General features: G+C 38.9%; 1 protein-coding gene across 1 annotated transcript in view; it reads right to left on the bottom strand.

Annotated features, from left to right (window-relative positions):
- LOC114466198 (VPS10 domain-containing receptor SorCS1-like) overlaps window positions 1–17643 on the bottom strand; it is a 39302-nt gene extending 21659 nt beyond the window's left edge. The window contains exons 1-2 of the mRNA XM_028451809.1: window positions 17155–17643; window positions 16807–17040 (exon numbers count right to left, since the gene is read on the bottom strand). Coding sequence (XP_028307610.1) covers window positions 16807–17040; window positions 17155–17643 — 723 coding nt within the window. The remainder of the gene's footprint in view (window positions 1–16806; window positions 17041–17154) is intronic.
- Between the last annotated feature and the right edge of the window lie 2516 nt (window positions 17644–20159).

Genomic DNA, 20159 nt, shown 5'->3' with positions numbered 1-20159 from the left:
ACAGTCCCTCTGCAGCGAAGAACTCAGGAAGAGAGTCAAAGCTATGTTTTAAATGTAAGGCTTTGATGCAGCGACAGATAACAGAACTCATATCACATCCTTCAAAAGAGCATAATGAGGTGCAACCAAATAAACAATCTACCACAAAATCAACCACCGAGAAATGGTCTTTTTTTTTAGGGACTGACAATTTAAAAATGCCTTCAAAAATGTTGGAATTATTTATTCTGTGCGGTCGTGATCTCATTAAAACAATGTGTGTGAAGTAACCGTTGTTTTTTTTAAAGAAAGATGCTTCTAGAATATTCAAAGCTCCATGAAATAGTGAACAACAGGAGATTTTGAGAGATTATTTGATGGCTCGTGTATTATTTGCTGCAAAACTTCTATTGAAGCAAATGCATTACTGTTCAAACCTAAATTTTATTGTGTTTTGGGGGGTTTTCTTCATAAGATTCAAAAGTTCTATCCATTTAGAAAACTAATCTTGCAGAAAAAGAAGAAAAGATAGAACCTTGCTCAGCAGGTTTTTAAGGTCTTAGAAAAATCTCCCACAGGAAAGCTTGATGGCTTGAGCTGAACTTGCCCCGAGAGTCGTGTCTGTGCAGTAATAAGCTTTTTAAAACCATTTCTTCTGTTCATCCAAGCTGCAAAGGAGTGTAAAGCAGCAACTAAACTCATCTAAAGAAGTATGGCTTTTGTCTTTAGTTCTTTGAAGTTGATTTGTGGTTGTGACTTTATTTCAAATTCTACTGAAACAATTCCCCCTTGCCTAAACATCTTGTTACTCAAACAAGATGTGAAACAGAAGCAAGAAACAGAGACCATATGGATGCATAATAATCACAATGTTTTGCCAAGTTATCGGAATACTTTATGAAGGCGTTTACACGTAAAAAAAAACACTGCAATGCTCCACTGTTGATGCAAAGTCAATGTGATATCATGACAAAATGGTAGAATGAATAATGCTAACTTAATTTCTACAGATAAGCCGTTCTATTTTCACCTTCTAAAGACAAACCTGGGATGTCAATCTATCTATCCAGAATTGTGACGCTCTAGAGCAGACATGGGCAACTGGCGGCCCTCTGTCTAATTTTATGCGGCCCCCCAAAGTAAACGTACAAAATGACAGAAAAATACACAAAATTAATACATTAAAAATACAAATAATTACCAATTGCAGGAAGAAAATACAGTAAAAGACACAACTACTACTACTACAAAAATGAACAAAACTAACAAAATTAATCCAAAAAATAACAAAATGACAACAAAAGTACACAAAAAAACAAGAAAAACACAAAAAATACTCCAAAAAAAATGCAAAACGACAACACAAATGCACAATATGTCTCCAAAAAACATACATTTTACGGAAAAAATACACAAAGGACAACAGAATAGCACAAAATGCCTCATAACGAGCAAGACAACATACAAACATAGCCAGAATGACAGAAAAACACAAAAATTACTATAAAAACTATTGTTCTTTGATGTGTGTTATGGTCATTTTATATTCATCATCATATCGTCAAATGTATGTTCATGTGTACAATTTGTCATGTTTTAATACATGAAGACTCCATTACTCTTTACACTTTTGAACAGCTGAATCATGATTAAACAGTACAGAGCGTACTCAGTGCACAGCCAAGGCCAGAGTCTCTGCTCGCATGCAGCACACACTATCAAGGAGATAAGAGTGGCGCACATCTTCTTCATAACATATACGTCTTCATCATCCTCAAATCTTTCCACTATTGGCATCTGACTCTCCCCTCCTCCTTACCCCAGAGTGGAACTTTGCTCTTATCTGTATAAAAGCTTAAGCTTTGAAACTGTTTAGGGGGCGCGGCACTTCCTTCGGACGTCCGCCTGGACGGACGCTAATTTTGTTTCACTTTGTTCCATCTTGTACCTTTTTTTCTTAGTTTAGAATAAAACTTTTTTTATATAAAATCATCAATGCTTCTCCTGGACTCCATCATTCAACCAGAGCAATAAATCATGTCTCCAAATGAGGTCAACCGTAAATTCAGCCGTAACAATTGGCGTCGACGAACTGAATCCATCTTCTGCCCTGTGGGGCGTCGACCGTGGACCAGCACTGGGTCGACACACTTGAACCCCCGGGGCTGGCCCGCGGTGGTCCGCCCTCGGACAGAGACTGGAGCACGAACCATCGGTTTGAACCTCAAACCACCAATTCGGACTAAGGTAAAGCTGCCTTTATCAACATATATATATATAAATTTTCATTTACATATATATTCGCTATGTGTTGATTTTTTTTTTGGAACCAGTCAGCATTGTATTGATTTTCAGCTTTGAGCTTTGATTTTGATCCTCAGCTGTTCTGTGTTTTGATGCAGTGAACTGTGCCATGAGAAAGGCTCAAATGGTTGCTTTTAATGCTGTAGGTTTCTCTCTGGTTTTCTTCGGTGCTAGGATATTTTGTTTTATGGCGTAAATACGGCTGGTCATTATTTACTTTGGTTTTGTTTCGGACACCCACAGACAGATAGACGGGCAACCAAAGTTTCCAAAACATCCCAGCGGTGCCATGATCTGAGTTTACCTCTGTACCGAAGATTAAAACCCCGAACCCTAACCTAAATTGTGTTTCTGTGAATCAAACAGATGAAGAATCCAATAAACAAATAATATATGCATACGCATATACATCTTGGTATGATGTGAACTCAGATCATGCTTTCGGTGAGTTTTACTTCTTTTTTTTGTAGTGTTTGGCTTTAAGGCTCTCATTTTGGAGAGAGCCGGCTTGGGTTTTTTTTTTTGTTTTGTTTTTCTCTCGCAGTGAGAAACACACACACCACACACGTCGCTGCTGTGTTTCTGTTTTTTTTTCTCTCAGACAGTGAACACACACACACACACACACGTACAGAGAGAGAGAAAGGGAGAGAGAGAAAGAGAGAGAGAGCCAAAACACGCACCCACGCACAGAGAGAGAGAGGGAAGCACGCGCACGGGCGCGCACGCACACGCACAGGCACGCGCACGCAAAGAGAGAGAGAGAGCCACACCCACGAGCCACACGCGCAAGAGAAGAGAGAGACCACACACACACACTCAAAGAAGAGAGAGCTAGCGCCCCTCACTGGCCAGTTTAGTGAAAGGTCAACATGGTGACACAACATTGTGATTTCTCACTTCTCCCCTGCCGACAGAATAGTGCCATTACACACAGATACTATTTTTATTTTAATTTAAATTTTATTTTGATTTCATGTTTGATGGGTTCACTCTAAAATGAATATGAGCAACACACACTCAAACACACACACAGATGAATACAGTATTTCATTTATTTTATTTTAATATTACTGTTACCATCATTATCATTTTTTATTATTTAAATTGTTAGTTTCTGTTGGCTTTGTGGTTGCCCCCTGAAGAAACGACATCTTCAATGAAAGAATGAAATCACCTTCAACTCTTATGCTAATGAAATGTCAACATCATTCAAAGGACCAAGCATCAGAAGGAAATGGACTATCAAAGGTCTGTGACCTTTCAGGACTCAAGGACTCAACTCCCATTCAGCAAAGCAATGCTGAAATAACTCGCTCAGTCCCAAGTCAACTCTTCATCGTCTATGAATGGGCCGCATGCCAATGCTGGGATTAACACATCCTGCCCCATCATCAAAGACTGAGAACCTGTGGGCGTCGGAGTGGACACTCCCCCACCAATGAGTTGCGAGTTAAACGCCACGACTACTGCCTGAATGATGGGCAGCAACTGCAGACTGGTCACACGTCTGCTGGATATCTTCACCAAAAAAGACACTGTTTCAAAAGCCACAAGGATACCAAGCCACAAGAAGTCCACCACAGCCTTTGGTGGTAGTGCTAAATCACTTTAGCCTTGAACTTTGGCATGGAGGGGGACAACTAGCAAATAGCCAACAAGCTTCGACAGGACAATACTAACCCCTCTATCTTCTGACTGTGCACTAGATTATTTTTTTCATTTATTCTCTCACACGCAGACAGACCAGACATATAGTCACCACCCACATTCATAACTATGAGAAACACAGGACCACCAGAACTTCAAACAGAACCCTTCTGTTTGCCACATAAGACCATGTGTGCCCATCATTTATCTTTGCTTTTATTTATTCATTCATAAAAGCACTAAAAATGTATATCCTGGCATGCCATCATTTATTTAATCAAGACCACGTCACAATGTTGCTCATTTATTTATACTGCTTTTGCCTTTATGAGAAAAGAACAAACAAAGGGGAAGAAAATAGTTACTGATAAGGTTGTTTTTGTTTGCTTTTCTTTCATTTTATTTTCTTGCTGAGGGAGGCCCCCCACAATGCAAGATATAGTTACATCCGCTGAAGAAAGAGCCCTCTGTTGCCTCAGCTTTTGGAGCTGAAGTTTTAATTTTTTATTATTTTATTGGCCATGATTTTTTTGAGCTCACACGTTTTTCTCCTTTGTTATAATCTTGAACGATTCTTCCTTTTCTCTTTTGTTTTTACTCAATTTCAGGAAAATTGAGACAGAGATTGAGGACTGCAGCCTCAACCAAGTTACATTTTGACATTTTTTGACCGATACCCTCGTAAACAATCTGTACCTTACCCTTTTTGAAGCTGCTTGCGACAGACAGCCTAGTTCAACATTCATTGTTTTCATTTTGCGCGCCTCCCCCTTACCGCGTCGGACTGTCTGGCCGGCCCAAAGCCACTCGACAGCATGGGGGGGGTACCAAATTTTTCCTGAGAAAAAATGTCCCATTAGTTGCTATGAGTACATAGGCAATTACTTTTCAAACAAGAAGTCCTGTTTAATGTGCAGAAAAAGGATAAACCTTTCTAGGGAAAGCACTCTTCGGGGGATAGTGGTCCACCTGATTTGATACATGCTTGGTAACCGAATACCGTTCTGAACAAATTTCTACGTCCTCTTAGAGTGAGGGTTATTAGAGGTTGCGTGCTCCGTTTAATGTTGAATGATATTAGAGGTGCCCAGACAGTCCTGACGGTTGAGTTTCCCCCAGGTTTGGTACCGGGGTTGAGTTTGTTTCCCTCAGGTTGCAGACCGAGGTTGAGTTATTCCCAAGCTGTTATTTTTCAAGAGTGTAGGTTGAGTTTCCTGCTGATTCAGAGGTTTTTTCTTAGACTTCTGGAGTTTATGGTGGTTGAGTTATTCCCAAACTCTTATTCTTCAAGAGTGGAGGTTGAGTTTCCTGCTGATTCAGAGATTCTTTTTTACATTTCTGGAGACGGACAGCGGTTGAGTTTCCTCCGGTTGGGTACCGGGGTTGAGTTATTGTGCACGAGCGTGCGAGTTCTGCCTGATCAGCAGCTAGTAGACTGTCGGTACCACACGGGCAATACTCTAAGTGTAGACTCCGCCAAGGCGGAAGTAAAAAGGAGCGTACCTCTTAGTAATCAGATGATACCAGTAAAAAGCAATTAATTAACACTAAAAGGTTGCCAAGCATGAGGGGGCAATAAGAGCTCATTGACCCCGAGAGAGGAGGTGGACTGGCTATCGCCGCTGGTGGGTTAGATGAGGCCTATATTCCACTAGACACTGCAGCAAAACCTTGTGAATGCATGGACGTGAAAATTGAGGCATGAATGTGTGCGGTGTATGAATGACTGAATGATGACACGTTACGTATGCCTGAGAGAACCGCGTTGTGAGTGCGAATGTGCCATGGACGTGTCATTGAGTGATTGACCGATGAATGGCTGTTTGACTACACACGTTCCTCTGTTTTCACCTTCCTTTCCTCCTGGGTTTGATGCACTAGATCTTCTCCCTGTTTTTGCCAATTATGTAGTGGGTGTTCAGAAAACACTGCTGCTTGTTTAAAAGAACTATGGTTTTAGGCCTTGGGCCTTCTAAAAAGTTTACCAGGTTTAAAGGTTTTTTTCTGGGTGTTTAAAAACACCAAACGACGTTTTTTATATATGATACCACTTTCAGTGGAATGACTGGCTTTGACCTTGACTGACCTTACTGTTCATGTCAGTGTCCATGTTTTTTTGTTGTTATATGTGTATACTCGTTGTTGTGTGCACTTGTCTATGTCTTCGTCTTAGTTGTTGTTATTGTGTAGCTTTTTCCAAAATACAGGTCGCTGGCTGTATACTCAAAGGAGACGAATCAGATCCAACTAAAGAAAAGAGATATTTTAAATTATTCATTTAAGTCTTAATGTTTTCCTCTCTTCTGTTTCTGAGTGTTTCCTAACAGACAATGCCACCGCCTTCTCGACTCCGATCCTGCCTCCCCCAGCCGCCATGCCTGGTCACTGCTCTTATGATGAAGGATGAGAATTAAAGGGAAGTATTGTCCATAACTGTAACTGGGAAGCAAAGGGGAAATAGATTGAAATAGACACGTGACAATATGACATATTGTGGATGTTCTAACATAATATCTATTCCAGAGACTACAGAGACTTCCAATCCAAACTGCAAAAGTGGGGACAGATCTTCAAATTTCCAAAAGGGAGCGTACAGTTGACCCTGGCTTTGACCTTTTAAGGCTGAGGAGGAGGAGGTCGAGGAGGCTGGAGGGCACAAAGGCAGGCAGACACAAGAGAGAGGAAAACGGAGACACATCCAAAATGATCAGATAAGTGATTTTCCAATGATATTTATCATATGGTTTTAAGAATCCAAATGTATTCTTATGTAAAAAAGGGAAGGGAGCGGGCCAACGTCCCTCTGATTTTTGATTTATATTTTATCATAGGAAAATATACCTCAAACCCTCCAACCATTTTCTTCTTGTTCCACCAGCACTTAGCGTGCAAGACCATAAAACACCTTCACTGGGTTTTAGACACGTTTAAGGGAAAAATTAACTGTTCTCAACATTGGTTGGTGGCCCAATCTGGGTCGCCTGAGATTTAAAAAGGGTCCTCCTGAAATTCTTGATAATTGATTGCTCTCCAAACTGTGCTGGGGCTCGTCACCCCTACGAATGGGATAAATACAGAGAGCAAAAGACAATATGATTGTTCGACTCATCTTAACTTTAATTCTGTCTAACCTTAAAGGGCCAATAATCTTGCTAAACTCTGGTTCAGACACAGAATAGGAGACACTTTTGCCACCAATTGACCTTCAAAATTAAGTAAATTACATCTCAAATAATAATTATGAGGGAAATGAATGAAATAAATGAACTGACAAATTCAGCTCTATAAAAGAATTAGGCTATGTAATTAGGTGTGGAGTGTTAACATTATTCAGAATAAATAAAGGATAGAATAAGATTTCTCCTTCACAAATAAGCTTTCTCACATCTCCATGTCTCCCAATTGTATGTATTCATCTTGAGAAGACACTCCACATTTCTCCGTCTGACTTGCATGTCCTTCTCCGTCCGACTTGCATGTCCTTGTAAACAGTGGTTCTCAAATTGTTGCTTCTCACCAGGTAAGTAGATGTACCACAGATAATCACTGCAACTCCAGCTATGCTTCTTCTTACTCCAGGAAAAGAAAATCGAATTAATACTTCCTGCTTTTCTTTCAGCCTCATATTTTCCCACTCACGTGCGAATGGGCTACAGAGCTAGCATGGCTAAAAGCTCACTAACCCACACCTAACCATTGTGTGATTGTGCAGCAGCACCTTTTAGGATCTGAAAAGCTCTCAGATCCTGACCTCTGACCTGTCTGCCTTCCTGGCCATACTAACTATTCATTTAGTTAGTTAACTAAACCTAACACCCCTAAACTTTTATTTTATTTTATTTTATTTTATTTTATTTTATTTTTTATTTTATTTTATTTTATTTTATTTTATTTTATTTTGTTTTGGGTGAGTGTTTTTCCCCCCCACCCCTTTTTTTTCTGTCCAGGTACCAGCTAAAGCCTACCAGGTACCAGGTACCAGCTAAAGCCTCAGTAGTGGGATCGCGCCTGTGTTCAGGTACCAGCCAATCCCAAGAGTTCTGTTTTGGTGTTTTTCCCCCTCTTCTGTTCAGGTACCTTCCGATCCCAAGAGAGGTTGCCAGGTGTGTGGAGACTACCCTTCCTCAGACAACAACCAATCATCTACAACGCCGACCGAAATGAACGACCCACACGGCAGTGAAGGTCGCAGAGCGGGCGACATGGATCCAAGATGATTGCCGAGACCAGCTGATGCTGAGACGGAGGCTGACCGAACAATGAAGGGGGAACCGACAAGGCCACTGAGACACACACAAGAAAACGCTCTAGAACAAGGGCCTAGCTTTGTTTATAAGCCACACCAAATGCTCATAGCTAGGTTGAGGGAGGACAACCTCACACCTAGCTGCAGGAATACAGTCATAAACCCTTCTGCTACGATTGAGGAAAATACTCAAGGTTCTTCACTCATGATGCCGCCAATCAAGTGCGGTGATTCTAACCATGGCTATTGGTTACCCCAGTTACCACTGAACTCAGCCGATGAAGACGAGTGATGTCCTTGATGCAAATGATGATTTTTGCTTATCTAGATGTAATAAAGGATGATTTTTGATGATTCATGCCATTGATAATAATGATGAGTTTTTTTTAAGGTTTATTTCCACATTTGTGCCTCACAAAAGAAGAATATATCCAATGTATGACAATAACGATGCTAATGGTTAACCCTGACAGACAGCAAAGGTGGAATATAATAATTTGTTTCTTGATTTGGTCGTTGAGGCGACCAAAAGTGGGGAATGCTATGGTCATTTTTATATTCATCATCATATCGTCAAATGTATGTTCATGTGTACAATTTGTCATGTTTTAATACATGAAGACTCCATTACTCTTTACACTTTTGAACAGCTGACTCATGATTAAACAGTACAGAGCGTACTCAGTGCACAGCCAAGGCCAGAGTCTCTGCTCGCATGCAGCACACACTATCAAGGAGATAAGAGTGGCGCACATCTTCTTCATAACATATACGTCTTCATCATCCTCAAATCTTTCCACTATTGGGCATCTGACTCTCCCCTCCTCCTTACCCCAGAGTGGAACTTTGCTCTTATCTGTATAAAAAGCTTAAGCTTTGAAACTGTTGGAGCGGGGCGCGGCACTTCCTTCGGACGTCCGCCTGGACGGACGCTAATTTTGTTTCACTTTGTTCCATCTTGTACCTTTTTTTCTTAGTTTAGAATAAACTTTTTTTTATATAAAATCATCAATGCTTCTCCTGGACTCCATCATTCAACCAGAGCAATAGATCATGTCTCCAAATGAGGTCAACCCTAAATTCAGCCGTAACATGTGTTAATGCTCAGACTGGTCACTATTCTAAATGCTGAAATGATTGTTCATAATGAGGCCTTTCGATCAAACAAACATTTTTGTGGCCCCCGCTGTGATAGAAATTGCCCATGTCTGTTCTAGAACCTTGTCAAGTTTACTCAGGCTTGAAGTCGGGGGACATCATGAGCAGGCTACCAGTGGATTATAAGGATACAACACAAACACACACACAGAGACACACATTGATACATTCACTTAGTGTAGAGACTCTAATAAACAAAATGGGCAGCATGGCCATGTAGTGTACTGATTTTAGTGGTACATGAGACATTATGGACTGGCCAACAAAATAGATAGAGGTGAGAATCAGGTATATAGATAGATAGAGAGATAGATAGATAGATAGAGAAAGAGATAGATAATGTATCAACAAAACAGCTCTCGGTGCCTAATGATATACAATCAAAGCTACTGAATACAATTAATTAGGGCAAGTTTGAGTAGTTTTATGTGATCTATAAATGAATATTGATAAATAACTATAAATGTATATTGTTATATTGTAAATGGATTATTTGGAACTAGGTCCTACTGTATGAATGTTGGTTTTATTTTGTTTTGTAAATTGTTTTAGTTGTTTGTTTGCTTTGTTGTGTGATGTGTTGGGTGTGGACTCCAGGAAGAGTAGCAATGGCTCTAGTCAAAGCTAATGGAGATCCAAATAAAGATAAACATATAGATACATAGATACATAAATAGATAGAAGGTTTATTGTCATTGTAAAACTATCAAATGTGTCTTATATATATGCAAGAATATGGGGAACCAACAAAAAGCGGGAGAGCAGTCTCTAATGGAGCCGTTAAAATCCCGGCCATATCAAAACTTCCCTTCATGTCAAAAATCATGGAAAAAGTGGTGGCTTACCAGCGAACCTCATTTTGGTACAGCATGATTTTTATGATAAATATCAATCTGGCTTTAGGTCAATCCACTCCACAATGAAACTGCTGAGGTGAAAGTTTCCAGTGACGTGATGATGATGGCCGCTGACTCTGGTTCGCTACACAGTTTTGGTTGTACTCGATTGGACATCTGCCTTTGATACTGTAGATCACGGTATACTGATTGATCGACTCAGATCTGAGATGGGTATTTCTGGGGCTGTTCTTCAGTGGTTTTCTTCGTATATAAATGGAAGAACTTTTTATGTTGCTATCAACAATGTAATGTCTAATGTGTCCAACCTGTCATGTGGAGTTGCCCAGGGCTCTGTTCTGGGGCCTGTTTCGTTTTTGTTGTACCTGATGCCTCTTGATCGATTGAGCCGTGGTTTTGGAAATGTCTTATCATTTCTATGCAGATGTTGTATTGCTCCTTCAATGACTCAGAGTTTCATTTTTTATCTGTGTTCTTGGAATGTGTATTTTGCATCAAAAACTGGTTGTCATCAAATTACCTTCAGATAAATTGTAACAAAACGGAAACTCTGATCATTGCTCACGATAAAAAGATCCCCCTGATCAAGAACGCCCTTGGTGCTCTGGGCTCGTCTGTGAAAACCAGCCTCAGAAAACCTTGGGATTGTGTTTGATCAGTCAATGTCTTTGGAGGGTCACTGTCGACAACTGACCAAACTGTTTTAATCTGACCAAACTGTTTTAATCACCTAAGAAATATCTCTTAAGTGAGGAATTTGGTGTCTAATTCAGATCTCGAAATTATCATCCACCCATTGAACTTGTCTTGCATTGATTACTGTAATTTTGTTTTCACTTGTTTCAAGTCGACTCTAAAAAGATTTCAGATTGTACAAAAATGCTGCTGCCAGACTTTTGACCGGTGCACCCAGAACAGCCCCCATTACCCCTATTCTATCAAGTCTTCATTGGCTTCCAGTCAAATTTTGCATCGAGTTTAAATCTTAGTCCTGACTTTCTGTGCTTGCATGGTCAGGCCCCTCAGTAAATCGCTGATTTGTTGTGGCCCTACAATTCAGGGCACAGCCTTCGGTCTTCAGGCCAAGTCTCCTAAAAATCCCTAAAACTAATTTTAAAACCCGGGAAGAGCAGGCGTGACTGTGAGCTTGACTGTGTGGACTCTTTTAAAAAGCATTTGAAGACTTTGCTTTTCAGAAAAGTTTTCTGTTAATGGATTTTAAACTTTTGTTATCTTTTTATGTTGTTGCTCCTGTTGTTTTAAATTCACCTTTGTTTTGTAAAGCACTTTGTGATTTTTATCTGTGAAAAGCACTTTATAATAAAAAAGTACTTACTTACTAGCATTAATATGAAGAACGAAATGCTGCACCAAATTAAAAGCATGATGGTGGTAGTGCAAAAACACAAGAAGCCAATGAAATCACTTCACAGTCAGAAGCCATGGGTTTGATCACAGGTTGGAGTTTGCTTATTCGCTTAACGCTTGCATTCTTCAGATCGATTGCTTCCTGCCACAGGCTACTGGTAAAACGCAACATTAGCTTCAAGTGACCTCTCTAGTATGCGTGTCTTTATGTATGAGCTCAAATGACTGGCTACCTTGTTGCGTAGGAAAGCTAGTTGTCTTACAGTGCCATGTGGTCTGGCTAGGCAAGAAAGGTGGAGGCTAGTAAGCAAGCTAGCAAATTGTGCTACACAATTTAAAAGACATTCAAATCAGATCAAAGATATTAAAACAATCCACCTGCCAAGGTATATGTCTAAAGTAAATGGACTCAGATTTCCACATTGCTTTTCCTAATTGCATATGGATGGATGGTCGGATGGATTAATGGATGGAAACGGACAGATGCTTAATTTAAACACTTACAATGGCACAGACTGCATTCAAAACATCAGCCTGAAATGAAAACAAAGGACGGCTCTGGGTAAGGTCGTACTGAGGTAAAGCTTTTCCCAGCATGCACTGGATCAAAACCAAGGACAGTAAAGAAAACCTTACAGGGCGGAATGGATAGAATGACAAACAAATTTGCTCTAGTAAGCAATTTTAAACTTTCTGACTCTTCACTTTGTGAGTCTTTGGAAACTGGAGCACCTGGAAATTAGGCTATAGCTGTATCAATGGGTTGCATGCTGCCTGTAGCATTTTAGTCATAACTTTGGAATTTTCATTCATTTTTCTGCATTAAAGCTGCTGGAGACAAAAAATGGTATCAGATGAATTTGTAGTTTAGACCTCATAGATCAATTTACAAAATGTTTCATATTTTTTTCTGTCATTTTTTACTTTCTCTATCCGACGAGGTTTGGCCCCCGGGCCTTGAGTTTGACATGTGCCATAGACGGATACAAAGAAGTGTTTTTACTTCATGCTTATCGTGACCACACCTTGAATAATTTACACAAACTGGCATCTAGATGTGGTGTGCAGGCTGCGCTGCGCACTCAAAACAGGAGCCTGTCTTTATCGAATCAACAAAATCTTGTCTACAGCAGCTTAAACAAAAGATTAAAAAAAAAAGAAAGCATCGGTTTTATTCTGCTTGGATTCATAAATGTGTGCATTGCTCAGTTTAAAATGGCCTTAGACTATTAAGCTATCAGAGTGACAAAGAACACAGTAGTTAAGAAACTGCGTGTGCTTAGTTTGCAGGAAGTGTCTTAGCCTACTGCTGAGAGCAGTAATGGCCTCTTTCCTTGCTCTGTTCCGATAATGAGCTTTCTCAAATCCTGGATTTTTCTAAGTTAACTTAGTTGTCAACTTTTGCCCTAAAGGTGTGTTTCTCCCATTGAAACTGTTGTCTTCACTGAGGTTGGTTATCTAATAGCTTGTGTCATTTTATATAATTAACTTTTGTTTTTTAAGATTCTTCCATATGTAACTATCCACGTCTATAAAAACATTATTCTCTAAGTTATGTAATTTCAGTTAATAATCCTACTTGTGGTACGATTTTGTTTTAACAATAATGATTGATGTGTTCTTGTGAGATAATACAGAGCTGAATGTTTTGTTGAATGTGGCAAATTCTTTCCAGAACAAGGGTGAGAAGTTTATAGAAATAACAGCCCGGAAAAATATTTCACTGCACACTAATGTATGTCATACAGCACTGTGTGCTGCAGTGCTCATTAGGGTCTAGTGGATCGTGAAAGAACAGAAGACGATTGAAATGATCAATCAGCCGTGCAAGTTCCCGCAGGTAAAGTGTTCAAGGCTTTAATGGAGTGGAAGCGATACAAGAAGTTTGTTGGATATTTGAATAATACGCATATGAAGAACTTTTATAGACTGATCAATACCTGAAATTATCCCATGTTACGCTAAAGGACTTTTCTGTGCTTTAATCATCATAAAAGTGCTATTTGGGCTTCATACACATGCCCAAAGGGTTTTTTCATTGATTCCCTCAATCGTTGTTTCTTACTGCAGGGCGAGCCCAAACACCTTGCTCCAATTTGATGACACGTTCCCACTTTGATGACAAATTTGACACGGCACTGAGCTGGAGAAGCCACAACTCCAGGAAGCTCTCTGCCGTGATTGACATGTAAACAGATATGCATTTTTACAAGTTTGCCAATGGTAAGAGAAGAGGATTTTTATATAAATATTTTTTTAAAACTGATCCAGAATCAATTTACTGATCCTTATACCCTCCAAAAATGTAATGGGATCTTCCATGGGGTAAGGTCTATCTTTGGTTACAATTTTATCAAAATCGTTTAAGTACTTTTAATGTAATCCTGCTAAACATTCCTAATAAACAAACAATAAATAAATATATTTCACCTCTCTGGCAGACATTTAAAAAAAAAAGTTATCTCCGTTTTAAAATATATATTTTTCAGATGTAATAATTATATTCATATTTAAAACGTAATTTAATGAGATTATTTAAGAAATCATATCTAAAAATAATACTTTTTGTATTTTTTTAAATGACTAAATTAAGATGACAGCGGAAAATGTTTCTTATCCTTTTTAAATAAACATTCTGCAGCATCCACTGCACTTTGCCATGACACAATATCTACATTTTCACAGAATATCCGCCGTGTACTGCTAGTTTGTGCAATATTAATAGACTTCTGGTTAACATTAGCCAAAATGCATGTAACTAGTACGTATGTAGCATTAAAAACATAGTGCTTTATGCTTCAGCTGTAGTGATGACACCTGAAAAACTTTCCCCTTTTGCCCCTCACTTTTGTCTCTGCTTTATGGCCATATGAAGTCAGCAGTGGAAGTACAACTCTCACAAATAACGATCCAGTTGCTATGCAGTCAATAAAAGAAAAAAAAAAATGTAATTGAGCCACAGAAGGCCAAACTGAATCAGATTTAAATGAAGCCTTGATCAGTTAAATTGACTCGAATAACAGGAATTACTAAGATAAGTATAGTCTAGTTGTCGAGCATAAATGAGACATGAATTAAGTCAATAACAAAGAAATACAAAGTAAAACAACAAGCAAATGTGTACTATTCTAAAAAAACCCCAAAAAAACCCTGTAAGAACTGTGAATTACTGAGACGTGACAAAAGCTAAGCATGCCAGACAAAACATTTACACACATAAACATAATAATACTTATTTTCTGTTTTTCTATTTGTTTGACAATACATGTGCAGGCGGTGTGAAGGACAAGGTTGTTCACTGATATGTAACATACAGTTACATCATAAAATTTCTGTTAAACTGAAGAGATTTGGTTGATGTGTGAACTGTGTAATGTGAAATACATAACAAAATGCAATGATTTTGTGATTGTACTTTGACCAACAGGTGATCTCTTTGTGGAAAAACAAGTCTTTGGTATCACGGACACACAGGCACACACACGCATGCAGTCGATACTTTTGAAGCTGCATAAAAAGGGTACAAATATAGGAACACGCTACAAAAATCACACATTTTTGTAGTGTCAGTCGACAAGGTGACGGCTGTGTTCCTCATGAGGAAAGATTCTCAGACATGAGATTTGAATTAGAACGGTGTTAATTAATTTCCCAAACCAGGTGATAATGATTTGAAACTAAGACAAAATGCTTGTATATTACAATTCGGAGATTCGACTGCAGACTCTGTGCAAGTGGTTGACAATGACAACACTACATCGAAACAAGAGGATTGTGGGTGTAAGCCGCAGTCTTTTGTGTAGTTTGCATGTTGTGCCGTAGAAAGCACAGAAAGGTCAAACTAGTTTTAGTTTGAGGGACAAGTTGGATCTCAAGTGGGCTAGACCAGAAAAGAATGAAATGCAATTTCTACATTATTGTGCCCGAGGTTGAACAAACATACTATTTAGGGATTTTAATCATTTTCTAAAATGTACATGTAGTTTCAGGCATCTGGACTTGAATGTGTATCAATGAGCAGCAAAATAAGAAAGGAAAAAGAAAGTATTAAATCAGTAGAAAATTGAATGTAAATGTAACCTAATCTGAAAATAGGAAACATGTTTTAAAAAAAATCTTAGTTGCAACATAAAACTGTCAACAAGACATTTTTGACATGTTGACATTCGAACAGCAGCAGTGAAGGGTGTCACTGTCAATCCTGCTGTTCCCTTTTAGATGAGCTACGTGTTAGTGTCAGCATGAAGAAATAAATCACCTATTTCCTCTATCTTTAACCATACCAGCACATGTAGCTTCTTAATAATGTATTCAAAGTGTTGATTAATGCTACGCTGATAAAACAGAATAATATATGTGTGCATGGAAACTGTACATATTCCTCCCCATGCTCTTTCTTTATAATTCATGTTATGCAGTGTAAAAGTGAATGTAAAGTATTAAATCACATAGTTGTATGAGACCCCGGGACAAAAGCCTAAATATGTGTTTTTTGCCAAAATTATGCTTGACGTCATATAACACGGTGTTATTTTGGAATACAGTATTAGAGATGGACGATATTATCGGCACACCAATATTATCAACCGATATATGCCATAAAATGTTACATTGTTCGACATCAGTATCGGTTTGTCCACCGATATCTAAAAACCGATATGTGCTGTTATCTGAGACAACATCATATTGACAACATTGTAACAACGAATTTGTCACTTTTTAATTACTAAATTTGAATATTTATTCTTATTTTGCACAATCACAATAAAAGTAGGTTTAACCTTTAATTTCTATAGAGTTATTAATAATGTGACCTACAATTTATATCAGCAATCGGACATTGAGTGTTGGACAATATCAGGATACTGGATACCTACAAAAAAGCTAATATTTAACATACCTATACTGTATATTTACATGCAGTTCCAACACATATCACTGTCTTTGTTTTGCAGCTGTTTTTTGGCCAAAAAAAAAATTAAACCAACAGCACAATATTGGTAATGGTTGCAGTTGGCTTGACAGAACTATATGCACAGCCTTATATATTGTACTTTGTTGATTGTATTGCATATAGAGGGGTGATTTAAACTCATTGTGACCATTTGAATCCATCTCACCATATTTATGTTGAAAATGAAGTTTTGGTTGACTTCAGACACCACTCAAGATGTGAGAGTGATTGCTGACCACACTGCGTCAAAAAAGCTCCGTGCGTAAACAGAGATGGGGAGTGTAACTTACGCTGCTGTTTTGTCCGGACCAGTGCAACATGGCCTGGTTGTGCGCGTTGTCCTCGCTCAGCGCAAATGTGGAACTTGTGAGTAAAAACTGGTCCTGGTCCTGCACCGATGCGTCCTCTCCTCCGATGTCTGGTCTAAATTCTGACCAGGTCTCTGCGCTCCTCTCACTGCGTGTTCGTGCCCAGCTCTCCTCATCATTCCCAGGGTCAGACTCATTTGTGTTATTTTTCCCACTCTCAGGGGATTAATTCTTTTGAGGAAACGTTTGGTTGTGACAAAGTTTGTGTTGATCGTTTCCATCGTCGTTTTCAGAACAACTTGTTATGTTTTCCCCGCGCCGTGGCCGCACTTTGGATGAACTTTCCCAGCGCACTTCCTCCGTATCGGATGCTGGCTCCTGCTCCTCCGTGTATCCTGTAAACTCCGCAGCCGGTGCCTCTCCTCCAAAATCGGTCACATCCACACCCAAGAGTTCCCGTGAATAAGCTCCGATGAGCGGCAGCTGGCAGGAGGGGATGCACCTCACCTCTGCCTTTGTTCCATCCAGGATAGAAGTTGTGCTCCAGAAGCAGAGCCACTCGGAAAAGAGCAGGAAAAACCAGCGACCGAAGCGCGTCTCTATCCTGTTCATTTTGGACTTCAGGCGTGTGAGAAGAAACGTGTCATTTTCAGCATTGCGACTCCATACGTCCTCACCTGATGAAGTGTGTGAATGCACTGTGGGGAGGTGCAGCAGTGCGCGGACAAGTGTTCCCAAGTACTGATGCAGACGGTGCATCAGAGGAGGAAGAGGGGAGGAGGAGGGGCTGAGTCCTGCTCCAAAGGGTCGCATCCCCATCTCAACCCAAACAACACATCACACTCTATTATAATATATCCCTAGACACACCCTTTCATTTATATCTTTATTATTCTTTCATGTATTTATTTTTATCAGAACATTATGAATATTTTGTCACACTTTTCACCCTGGAAAGTGTTTGGATGAGAAGTTGGCTGTAAATATCTTAAAACCTGTATTCTCAAACTGGGGTACGGGTACCCCAGGGCACAGTGTCAAACTCAAAGTCCGGGGACCAAATCCGGTCCTTTAAACCAGGGGTCACCAACTGTGAGAGCTACTTATAGGTACTGAATAGTCTGAAGGGCTACCAGTTTCAAAGAGCTTCTTAAATTCTAAATGTCCATGGTTTCACTTTAATTAGAGGCTAAGATAAAAAGGAAGTCTAGCACTTAAAAAGTTGTCTTAATTTATGCAATTGTTTCATTTTGTACATTTCATAGAAAGCCATCATGTTCCTAGCTACTAACAAACAACTTTTGACTAATTGTGTAACATGCAACTTTTGTAAAACGTAACAATTAACATATTTTACGAAAATCCACGAAAAAAAAAAAGGGTTTTATATATGACTATTGACCATATACCAAATCTGAAGCACTTCAAACATTCGTCACAATGTTATAGTGGAAATAAACATTTATCCCCGTGGGCTATGTGTTGACGACCCCTGCTTTAGACCACCAAATTCGGCCCACAGGAGAAAGTTAAAAAGATAAAAATAACATTTATTATTGTTCAAACGAGAAAATAATTCAGTTAAGATAAATCAGCCCAGATATCTCGGGCCCTTCTAATTAACACAAATGCAATGAAACTTCTCAATATTTGGAGGATTGCAATTTCCCCATGCTTTTTTCACATGACTGCAGTCATGTTAAATTTCTAATTGTTCAAAGAACTAATTTTCCTGAAATTTTTCACATATTTTCCGTAAATTAAATAGAAATTGGTCACAAAATCAATGGAATTTAAAAGAGAAAATCCTGCAGGGACTGATATCTGTCACTTATTGCTTGGATAGTGTTGGTGCCTTACATACTTAATTTTTGAATGTATATGTAGTGTAACTGTAATGAGTTTGACACCCCTGCCCCAGGGGTGCTCAAATTGTCATAGGTGGTACGTGAATAGAAATTAAAAACATTGTGACAACATTAGAAACTATAATATAAAGACCAGCAGTCAGGAGCCTCCATGCATTGCCACAAATTACACACTGGCCTATACAGTGCATCTGGAAAGTCTTATTCCAAATTGTATTAAATGAATCTGTTTACTCAAAATTCTACTCAAAATACCCCATAATTACAATTTGAAAAAAAAAATTATTCAGATTTTTGCAAATTTTTGAAAAACAGAAAACATAAAAATGTGTTTGTGTACAGTAGTAGGGGACATGGCTTCAGGTTAAATGTCTGAAGGGTTACGTGCAGTGACGTGCCGTGAGTACTAGGGTTGGGTAGGCAGGGCGTTGCAAATCGAGACCACCAATGTCAACACCAATGACAATTCCATATGTTTCTGTTGGCAAGTGTTATTTCAATTCAATTGAATTCAACTTTATTTTATAGCGCAATTTACAACAAAGTCATCTCAATGTGCTTATCAAAATATAAAATTCATAATAAGAAAGAAAAAACCCAACAAGATCCACATGAACAAGCATTTAGCCATCTAACAAAATCAACATTGTAAAACACCATTAAAGAAACATTAACAATTATTTAATATAACCTCCATAATCTCCCAACAAGATATATCTCATGACACGACAGCGCATCCGTTGTTTGTGTTGGAAACACAGAAACACGGAGAAAATGACGACAACAACAACAACTCGGAACATTCTCAGTGAGGCGCATCCACAAAGCCAATCCTTCCTTTCACTGTAGAAAATATTTCTGACCTTTCCTTTGCTGAAGCTCTGGTAGCTCAGGTGTTGGTCTCCCATCTTTTAACACTAGCATGCCCAAGGTTTTCTTACTCCTGTTGCCCTGCCCAGAGGCCGCCAAATGACACTCATTTGCAACTCAGTGGGCCACCTCTCTTATGTAAATAAAGCCATTCGATCGGAATGTGCAGCTGGGCAGTGACAAACTTTGGGGGTTGGTGTAAATGATGGCCAGTGTTGAGAAACCAGTTTCTCCCAGGTAGATGTTTGTTAATCCAAATAACATTATATGGAATTATTGGATAAGAATGGCCAAATTAATATGAGCCATGTGTGTTGTGATCAATTAATAAACCACAATAAATAAAATTAGAAAAATAAAAAAAGTAATAAAGCAACCAAGCTCCTGTTTCCTACTCCTGTATTTTCACTATTTACCTTTATTGTTTTTGTGCTTATAAATCAAATGTATTGTTGCTATTTATGGTAAAGCAAGATTTCCGAGTGTGAAAAGGACTGTTTGAGTTCCACTTTAAAAAGGTAAATTCACGAGGTCCACCATTCACTAACCAGGTCCATGAATTATTTTATTAAGCTATTATTTTACAAATTTGAAGAA

The sequence above is a fragment of the Gouania willdenowi genome, chromosome 1, assembly GCF_900634775.1.
Source record: "Gouania willdenowi chromosome 1, fGouWil2.1, whole genome shotgun sequence".
NCBI lineage: Eukaryota > Metazoa > Chordata > Actinopteri > Blenniiformes > Gobiesocidae > Gouania > Gouania willdenowi.
This window is presented reverse-complemented; position numbering and strand designations above follow the sequence as displayed.